At 54.1% G+C, this 10,353-nt stretch overlaps 1 protein-coding gene across 1 annotated transcript; it reads left to right on the top strand.

Moving 5' to 3' along the window:
* Positions 1 to 1,409: 1,409 nt before the first annotated feature.
* On the top strand, positions 1,410 to 10,127 carry LOC308252673 (mastin-like; the record flags this gene model as incomplete). Its single annotated transcript, XM_080677428.1, has 6 exons — positions 1,410 to 1,574; positions 2,866 to 2,926; positions 3,076 to 3,256; positions 3,447 to 3,721; positions 9,675 to 9,832; positions 9,957 to 10,127. 6 exons carry the CDS (start codon positions 1,410 to 1,412, stop codon positions 10,125 to 10,127), a joined length of 1,011 nt encoding a protein of 336 aa, XP_080533554.1.
* Between the last annotated feature and the right edge of the window lie 226 nt (positions 10,128 to 10,353).

Here is a 10,353-nt window from a genome sequence, read left to right as displayed (position 1 = left end):
CCCCTAGGCCGCCAGAGGGGTGTGGGCTGCCTGCCTTGCCATGGGTTCTGGGGGACTGTGACTCTCTGTAGGGCTTCCTCCATGGGTGAGGGTGTAGTCAGGCCTTTAGTGTTCCAGGGTTAAGAATGAGGGTTGAGTGACTCAGAGGCCAGCGCTCCCAGGGAGGGAGAGGACGTGGGACTTGGTGTTGGAGGGAAGGTTGGAGTGAGACACACCTGGGCCTGGGGCCGTGTCTGCAGGCATGGCCACGGGGTGGACCGGCAGGGCTCTCTCTCAGGAGGATGGGCTCAGGGCTGCTGCCCACCCCCCGCCCCACTCCCCCCACTTGACTGGAATCATGGCCCTAGAACAGCTTCCTGAACTGATCAGTAAGGCAAGGTGGATGGAGCCAGATGCCTGGGCTGGAGATGGACAGGGGGCTTGTGGCCTCTGGTCACTGAAATCTGTTCTAACTGAGCCCTGAGCAGGCAGAGGTGGGGGCACTGAGCCAGCAGGGCTTTGTCCCCCCAAAAGAGACCCCTGCAGGTGAGGTCAGTGCCCATGGGAACCCTGGGGAGGGCGTTGGCCTCTTCCCCTTGTCTGAGGTGACAGGAAACACCCTCAGTGCTTGGAACGGAGATGCCATGCAGGTCCATGCCCTTCCAGGTGGAAGTCACACCTTAGTCACTACCAGGCTCGCCCACCTGTGGTGTCCTGGGGTGGCAGTGAAAGCCCAGGACTGGGGGATGGTGTGTGTGTGTGTGTGTGTGTGTGTGTGTGTGTGTGTGTGCGCTTAAACAACACAAATTCATTCTCTTACCGGCTGGAGGCCAGAAGTCCCCAATCAAGTTGTTCTGGGGCCACACCTCCTCCCAGGCTCCTGCCTCCTCCACTTCTGGTGGTGCTGGGGCCCTTGGCTTGCAGAGGAACCACTGGACCTCCACCCCGTCCCCCCCACCCCTCTGTGTCTCTCCACATCCTCCCCTCTTCTCACAAGGACACCCATCCCTGGATTTAGGCCTCCCCTACTCCACTCTGACCTCATCTGACCTAGTTCCATCTGCATTTGTTTCTCAGTCAGGTCAGGTTCTGAGGGACCGCACTGGTCCACACTGACCTACCTCATTGGTGAGATTCCAGGCCACCAGGCTGTGTGGTCCTGAGACGGGGAGCGCCCCTGAGGAGGCCAGGGGCTGGCACATGAAAGCTTTAGGATCCCACGGCCCAGCACCCAGAGGCACCCCCATCAAAACCACAGGCCAGTGCAGGCCTCTGCACCTCTCAGGCGAAGCAGCAAGCTCCACACCTCACAGTGCCCTGCAGCCCAGGACGCTGGCGACACAAAAGCTGCTGGCTCTGAGCGCTCCCCAGTGCTACACAGGGCTCCGCTGCAGGTCCAGGCTGCACTGGCGTCACAGGACGCAGACACGATGGTGTTAAAGGTATTGGTGATGGGCCAGCCCCCCGGGGGCATGACAGCGCAGGCCATGCAGCCGGCACTGAGGAATGTTCCTGAGATGGAATTACAGCTGGTGTCTGGGTACATGGAGCTCCTTGTGTCTGGAGGCCAGGGAGCAAGACGTGCAGCCATCTTGGTGGGGACAATGACACTGACCACCAGCCAGAGGCAGGGCTGCTGTGTCACAATGGGGGGCAGGGGAGGGGAGGGCCCTGGGTGTCCCTTGGTGGCCCCTCGTCCATGTGATGGCAGGTGGACACGTGCAGTTACCCGGCCTGAGAAGTCCCTGTGCCCAGAGCTCAGCCCCTCAGGGATGGGGGTCTGGGTCCTGCTACCAGGTGAGCCCAAGAGTCCCAGTTGGGAGCAAAGGGTGGGGGTCTAGGTGGACAGTGAGGGGCCCTGTCGGCCTCAGTTGTACCCTGAGCCTCTCCTTCCCAGTTTCCTGGGCAGGGACTCCTCAGCGGTCCTGCAGCCGCCTCCTCAGCACACGAGGCAGAAGGCGGTGGACGCTGCCTACAGAGGCGGGCCCGGTCCCCCTCAGGGCGGGACTTGATGGCAGCGTCTGGGAGGCCTGGCAGCTCCTCTGGCTGCCTCGCCCCGTCAGGTCCCTCTTGGCTGTGCAGGAAGAGGCAGGGGCTGGCCTTGTGTCCCGGGGGGGCCGCGGACTGGGTCTCCCGTGGGTGGTCAAGGGGTCATCAGCCTGCATTGTGCTCCAGCCTCTCCCTCTGCCCAGCTGGGCTCCGTCCACCTGCCTCCCAGGTGCCTCCCCTGATTTGTACCCATGAAAGCCCGTCTTGGTGCAGCTCCCAGAGAGCCCCCTGCAGAGGGCAGTGTGCGTGGCCTCAGCTGGTGGCAGTGAGGGTGGCCACAGGCCACGTGCCAGGCAGATGGCATGCTCTCGTCAGCTGGTGGCGTGCTCCACGCTGCCTCACAGGGTTCAGCGGATTCCAGGGCTGCCCCGTGGCTCGAGGGCCCAGCAGCAGCTCTGGGTCTCTGCCTGCCTGGGCCCAGCGCTCCGGGGCTTCTGCCAGCAAACCTGCACCTCTTGGCATGCTCTCCTTGCTCATGCCGCGTCCTGGCTGGGTTTTGTGGCTGAGATCCCTGCAGCTAGAGGGGGCTGTTGCCCAGTGACAGCCAGGTGGCAGGTCCGGGGGAGGCAGCGCCAGGGCCCAGCAGCAGCTCCTCAATGCCTGCTGACTGACCCCCCGACCTGAGGTGGGCCTGAGAGGAGAAGCTCTCTCTGCCCATGGCCCAGCCAGGGGGTCCCCCGCCTGCCTCTTCCTGTGCCAGGGGATGAAGGGGTGCAGAGAGGGTCCCAAGGAGGGTCCCTCAAGGTAAGGATGCCCTTGCCCAGACCCCGGCTTCTCCATCCCCACACGGGGACCCAGCCCCTGGTGGTCTCACCCAGGCCCCTGCCATCCCCGCAGATGCTGTGGCTGCTGCTCCTGAGCCTCCCAGGCCTGGGGGACTCCATGCCCTTGTTCCCTGGTGAGTCCTGACTCCCTGTCCCCATCTTCTGCTCAGGCTGCCCAGGCCCCTCAGCATCAACTCAGGGTGGGACTCCTTGGGTCATCCTGGGAGAGACTGAGTGCGAGGGGCCCTGCTGGGGTCTATGATGGCGTCCCCTTTGTTCCCAGGTCCCGGCTCAGGGAGGCAGCAGGGTGGCACCGTGGGGGAGCACAATGCCCCCGCTGGGAGATGGCCTTGGCTGGTCAGCATCCGACGGTACAATAAGGAGCTGGAGCTGTGGCAGCACCTGTGTGGGGGCTCCCTCATCCACCACCAGTGGGTGCTGACCGCAGCCCACTGCATCCAGCGGTGAGCCACGCATCCCAGGCCCCTGGCAGGGGTGGGGTGGGAAACACACGGAGGGGTGATGGGAGGTGGGCTGTGGGCAGGGCCCTGGGTGTCAGGGAAAGCCACTGTTAGTGAGCCCCCCCCCTGCTGCTGTGCCCAGACTGGCCCTGCCCCAGAGGCTCCTCTGAGAGGCTCCTGGTCCCTCCCCCAGGGAGGACGTGGAGGCTTATGGCCTCAGGGTTCAAGTTGGGCGGCTGAGACTCTATGACCATGACACACTGACAAATGTGACTAAGATCGTCCGCCACCCCAAGTTCAACCAGAGCCTGTCTGCAGAGGGGGGCGCGGACGTCGCCCTGCTGAAACTGGAGGCCCCTGTGACACTCTCCGAGCACATCAGCCTGGTCCCCCTCCCACCTGCCTCGCTGAAGGTCCCTGAGAGGAAGATGTGCTGGGTGAGCGGCTGGGGTTACAGCAGCCTCGGAGGTAAGGCTCAGGGAGACCTGCTGGGTGTGGGAGACACAGGGCAGCCGCTGGAGGTGTGGTTGTGGCTTACGTGTGTTTGTCTTCTTTCACCTAGCATGACGCCTTCCAGGCCCAGCTATACTGTAACCTGTGTCAGACCTACATTTCTCTTTGTGGCAGAGTAACATCCGCTGGGTGGAGGGAGCGTTTTGTTGTCCGTTCTTGAATGAGAGACTGCTTCCTCCTTCCGGCTGTTGTCTATCATGCTGCTGTGAGCCTGTGTGTTCAAGAACTGCCAGAGCACCTGTTCTCCAGTCGTTTAAAACATTTTTCAATTGCAGTTTATATTCAATATTATTTTGTATTAGTTTCAGGTGTACAGCACAATGGTTAGACAATCATATACTTTACGAAGTGTCCCCCCTACCCCCGATATATCCATACCTACCTGGCACCATACATAGCTGTTACAATATTATTGACTCTATTCCCTAATCTGTAGTTCACATTCCCTGTGACTGTTTTGTAGCTACCCATTTGTATTTTTTTAACCCTCTCCCCTTTTTCACCCAGGGCCCCAACCCCCCACCCCTCTGACAACCACCAGTCTGTTCCCTGATCTATGAGCGTTTTTCTCTTTTGTTTGTTTATTTTATTCTTTAGATTCCACACGGAGGTGAAATCATATGGTATTTGTCTTTCTCTGACTTATTTCACTTAGCATAATGGCAAGATTTCTTATTTAATGGCTGAGTAATATTTCATTGTACATACAGGGTGGGGCAAAAGTAGGTTTATAGTTGTTCATATGGAAAATAATATAATAATTAATAAATAATAATACAAGAAGAAGTTGTGTATTTCGCCTACTCATAACAGTAAGCCTACTTTGCCCCACCCTCTGTGTACCACTGTGTTTTTATCACTTTTCTAATGATGGACATTTGGGCTGCTTCCATATGTTGGCTATTGTACATAAAGCTGCAATGAACATAGGGGTGCATATAGTCTTTCCAATTATGTTTTGGGTTTCTTCAGATGTATATCCAGAAGTGGAATTGTTCGGTCATAAGGCGGTTCCATTTTTAATTTTTTGAGGAACCTCCATGCTGTCTCCCACAGGGCTGCACCAGTCTGCATTCCCACCCACAGCACATGAGGGCTCCCCCTTCTCCACATCTTCACCAAAACTTGTTGCTTATTGATCTATTGATGACAGCCATTCTGACAGGTGGGAGGTGATATCTCATTGTGGTTTTAATTTGCATTTCTTTAATGATTAGTGACATTGGGTATCTTTTCATATGTCTGTTGGCCATCTGTATGTCCTCTTTTTGCTATTTATATCTTATTTTCTAAAATTTAATTTATTGTGCTGACATTGGTTAACAAGATTATAGAGGTTTTAAGTTCGCAGTTCTATGGTACATCATCTGTATTTTGCATTGTGTGCCCATCATCCAAAGTAACACCTTCTGTCACCGTATATTGACCCCTTTACCCTTTATCCCACCCCCTTTCCTCTGGTAACCACCACACTGTTATCTGTATCTATGAGTTTTTGTTTGTTTCTTTTTCTTGTTTGTTCATTTGTTGCTTTCAGTTTTATATTCCACACGTGAGTGAAACCATATGGTTTTTTACTTTTTCTGTCTGACTTATTTTATTTGCATGATATTCTGAAGCTCCATCCATGTTGTCCTAAATGGCTGTATTTCATGTTTTCTTACGGCTGAGTAGTATTCCATTGTACATATGTATCACATTTTTATCCAGTCATCTAGCAAAGAACACTGCCATTGTTTCCGTCTTGGCCACCGTAAACAATGCTGGAGTGAACATAAGCGTGTATATATATTTTTTAAAAATATATTTTTATTGATTTCAAGAGGAAGGGAGAGGGATAAAGAGATAGAAACATCAATGATGAGAGGGAATCATTGATGGGCTGCCTCCTGCATGCCCCGTACTGGGGATCGAGTCTGCAACTCAGGCATGTATCCTTGACAGGAATTGAACTCGGGATCCTTCAGTCCGCACGCGGACACTCTATCCACTGAGCCAACCCAGCTAGGACAAAGATAGCCTTGCTGGGTAAAGTAGTCTTGGTTGTAGATTCTTGCTCTTTATCACTTTAAATATTTCATGTCAATCTCTTCTGCCTGAAATGTTTCTGTTGAGAAATTGGTCTTATGGGACCTCACTTGTCAGTAACTGTCTTTCTCGTACTGATTTTAAGAGTCTCTCTTTGTCTTTAACCTTTGCCATTTTAATTATAATGTGTCTTGGTGTGGGCCTCTTTGGGTTCATCTTGTTTGGGACTCTGTACTTCCTGGGTTTGTATATCTTTTTCTTCACCAGGTTGGGGAAGTTTTAAATCATTAATTCTTCAAATAGGTTCTCAACTCCTTGCTCTTCTCTTCTCCTTCTGGTACCTCTATGATGCACATGTTATGCCTCATGTTGTCCCAGAGCAGCGGTTGCCAACCTTTCGGACCTCACAGACAACCACTGGCCCACGGACCACCGGTTGGCGACTGCTGTCCCAGAGGTCCCTTAAACTATCCTCATTTAAAAAATTCTTGTTTCTTTTCACTGCTCTGATTAGGTATTTTCTGCCAGCTTGTCCTTTAAATTGCTGATTTGCTTTTGTGCTTCATCTAATCTGCTATTGATTCCTTCTAGTGTAGTCATTTCAGATCTCATATTTTTCATTTCTGACTGTTTTCTCTTATGGTTTCTATGTCCTTTTTTTTTTTTTTAATATATTTTATTGATATTTCACAGAGAGGAAGGGAGAGGGATAGAGAGCTAGAAACATCGATGAGAGAGAAACATCGATCAGCTGCCTCCTGCACACCTCCCACTGGGGATGTGCCCGCAACCAAGGTACATGCCCTTGACCGGAATCGAACCCGGGACCCTCCAGTCCGCAGGCCGACGCTCTATCCACTGAGCCAAACCGGTTTCGGCTCTATGTCCTTTTTTATGCTTACTGTCTCTTTATTACAGTCCTCAGTGAGTTCATCAACCCTTCCCCTACGTTCCTTGAGCATTCTTAGAACCTTTGTTTTGAACTCTGTGTCTGGTACATTGCTTGTCTCTATTTAATTTAGTTCTTTTCCTGGGGATTTCTCCTGTTCTTTCATTTGGGGCATGTTTCTTTGTCTCCCCATTTTCTCTACATCTCTGTATGTGCTTCTCAGTGTTAGGTAGATCTGCTATGTCCCCCAGTCTTCGTAGGGTGGCTTTTTGGGGTACACGTCCTGTGGAGCTCAGTGGCCCAGTCTCTGATTCCCTAAGCTAGGTGCCCCAGGAATGTCCCTGGTGTGGGTTGTGTGAACCCTGCTGTTGTAGTTGAGTCTTGATTGTTGTTGGCCTGTTGTAGGTAGGGTTGACACACAAGCTGACTGACTGTATTGACCCTGATCACACTGTATGAGCTGCTGCGAGTAGGCTGACCCCATGAAGCAGAATGTGCCCCAGCAGGGTCTGGTGCCTGCGGAGATCTCCCTTTGAGTGTGCTGCTTGTGGAGCTAATTGGGTTGTACTCTGATGTGGGCTGGTTCTGGGGCCGCTAGGGAGGCACTCGGGTGCAGGTCAATGGCAGACCCTGCCTGCGACCGATCCTGGGATACCTGTTGGAAGCTACAAAGTGCTCCACAGTTGGTGGCTCCCTCTGCTAGGCCTGGGTGCACATGGGAGGGGCCAAGCTGCAAGCTGCATACTGAGGCTGATTCCCAGCAATACCAGACCTGCATCAGGACACAAAAGGCCCAAAGCACCCCAACATCTGCCTCTGCCTCCACTGAAAGAGCCTCCAGCTAAGCTAAGTGCCCCAGGAATGTCCCTTGTGTGGGTGAGGTGAGCCCTGCTGTTGTAGTTGAGTTGCATGAGGTAGTTTCTCAATGAGTCATTGGGTTGGAGTGAGTGGTGTACATTAGGTTGATACAGATTCAAACTTAGCGCCAGTGCTGGGTCTGACACCACTCAACAAAAGTCTCAGGGTTCACCAAGGCCAGCCACCACCACCACTCACCCCCCATCCCCCTCCCCCCACCACGCACCCCCCAATACCAAGCTGGGGTCTTCAAATCTTTGCAGTGGGGTTGGGTCTCAGGGAGTCAGCAGGATGAGGCCAGTAGAGTTCATCAGGCTCACACACATTACGATTTGGCAGTGAGGAGGGAGGGCTCTGCAAAGTGGAGCTAGTCGGGGGGGGGGGGGGGGAGGCCTGGGGAAAATGGCCCTCACCTCAGAGACACACAACTCAGTCTCTCCCTGTGTGTCTCCAACAGCCCTGGAGTCTGCTCAGACCTCCTCGAGAGCCTTCTGAGAAAGACTGTATGGGCCCAGGCCAGTTGCAGCCAGCAGAGTCCTCTGCAGGGCATGAGCTTGGTAGGGTGGGACCAGTGGAGCCTGGAGTGGGGGGGAGGGGAGTACATTTTCCCAGGCTGATGCCCTATGGAGGGGAGTGTTCAACTCAGGAAAGATGGCATCTGTGGGCATGTGGGAGAGGGACTCAGCACTGGATAATGGAGACTGCCTCTCCAGCCCTCTCCCCAAAGCCATAAAACCCAATCTCTCCCTCTGTGACTCCTGTCCATTCTGAGCCACTGTGGCTCTGCTGGAGCCCAGGTTGAGTACCTGCAAATGAGATATTTGTGCACTGGCCCTTTAAAAAGGCGTCTGGGTTCCTAGCAGTCTCCTGTCTCACTCTGGCAAGTGCAGTCCCCACTGATGTTCACAGCCAGATGTTGAGTAGCTCCTCTTCCAGGCACTGGTGTTCCAGGCTGGGCAGCTCAGGAGGGGGTGGAGACCCCTCCCTTCTCAGAGGGGTCCTTTGCAGCTGCGGTGTAACTCCTAACTCTCAATGCCAGCCCTTTCTGTGTCTCTACCCTCCCTACCCGTCTCCATGTGGCTTCTTCTATGTGTCCTTAATGAAAAGACTTCTTTTCAGCCAGTCTTCAGGTGGTTATTCAGGTTGGTTGTCTATAATGTAGCTGTGATTCTGATTTGATCCTGGGAGGAGGTGAGTGTACCTTCCACCTACTCTGTCACCATCTTGGATCCCTGTTTTCAATTCTTTGGGATATAGACTAGGAGTAGAATTTCTGGGCATGTGCTAATTCTACATTTGGTTATTAGAGGGGGGATTTCCTGTTGAGCCTTAATGTGTGCAGAGCTGGGGTTTCATGATCAGATTCATGGACACTGAGGACACAGGTGTTAATGTGCCAGGCCAACAGGCCCTCCCGTGGCTCTGCCGGATTCCTCCCCATGCTCCTTGTGGGTGTTTAGACCTTGATGGTCCTCCTGAAGATGAGTCAGTCTGGGAGCTGGAGGCAGGGCTTGTGGTGATGTCACAGTGCCCAGGTCCCTAAATCAGAAGAACACCCAACCCATCAGCACAGAAGTCTTTCCTTCCAATTGTGATGCATTTCGTTGGCATGAGCCCTTGATCCATTCCTTTTCAAGGAGAAAAATCCTGGGATAACACTCTCTCCTCAGTGCCTATCCTCAGGCATGTAGAGACCAGACTCTGGCTGATGAAGTGCTGCGTCCTAGAACTGAATGGGCTTGCAGGGGTGGGCAAACTTTTTGACTCGAGGGCCACAATGGGTTCTTAAACTGGACCGGAGGGCCGGAACAAAAGCATGGATGGAGGGTTTGTGTGAACTAATATAAATTCAAAGTAAAGGAGCGGAGGGGAGAGCAAGAGAACCGGATAGAACAGCTGGATCTGGCCCGCGGGCCGTAGTTTGCCCACGGCTGGCTTAGTGGCTGCTGGGAAGCTAAGTCCCTGGACCAGGTGTAGCTGCTTCTAGACCCGAGCGTCAGGGCCCACAGAGGGACTCCATGTGCTTTCCGCTAATGGCCAGGGTGGCCCAGAAGAAGTGAAAGGAGTACCTGGTTGTTGGGAAGGAGCAGAAGCCTGGACCAGCCCTGGTTCTCAGCCAGCCCCTCCCCACAGCTCCGCTGCCCTGGCCCTACCAGCTGCAGGAGGTGATGGTTCCCATTGTGGGGAACAGGGACTGTAACCAGCGCTACCAGAACTCTTCCAACAACACTGGCCAGATCATCAAGGAGGACATGCTGTGTGCTGGGAGTGAGGGCCAGGACTCCTGCCAGGTGAGACCCCACTTGTCCCTGTCTTCTGTCCTCCGTCCCCTCCTGGCCCTGTGGAATCGGGACTCAGAAGCTCCATGCAGAGGCCCGTGTGGAGATGTTCACTGAGTCTTGCCTCTCCCCACAGGGTGACTCTGGGGGCCCCCTGGTGTGCAGCTGGAAATGCACCTGGGTCCAGGTAGGGATTGTGAGCTGGGGATACATCTGTGGTCATCGCGACTTTCCTGGGGTGTATGCCCGGGTGATGAGCTACATTTCTTGGATCCGGAAGTATGTTCCTCCGCCCCCTGGATCCTAGATGAGGCCAGGCTGGGTTCCCATGACGAGGAGACACTCAGTCTTCCTTGTTGACCCCTCCGCTTCTTTTCCAATTCCACCCTCTTCCTTCCACCTCCTCACCCTTTGTCTCACCCTCCACAGTGTCAAGAGCCTCCTGCCCTCTTGGTCCCCACCTTTCCTGACTTTAGGGTGGCAGACACAGGAAGATGCTCCACAATGGCTTGTGCCTCTCACAGGAGGGTGGG

This window comes from Plecotus auritus (assembly GCF_963455305.1).
Source record: "Plecotus auritus genome assembly, chromosome: 7".
In the NCBI taxonomy this organism is placed as follows: domain Eukaryota; kingdom Metazoa; phylum Chordata; class Mammalia; order Chiroptera; family Vespertilionidae; genus Plecotus; species Plecotus auritus.
This window is presented reverse-complemented; position numbering and strand designations above follow the sequence as displayed.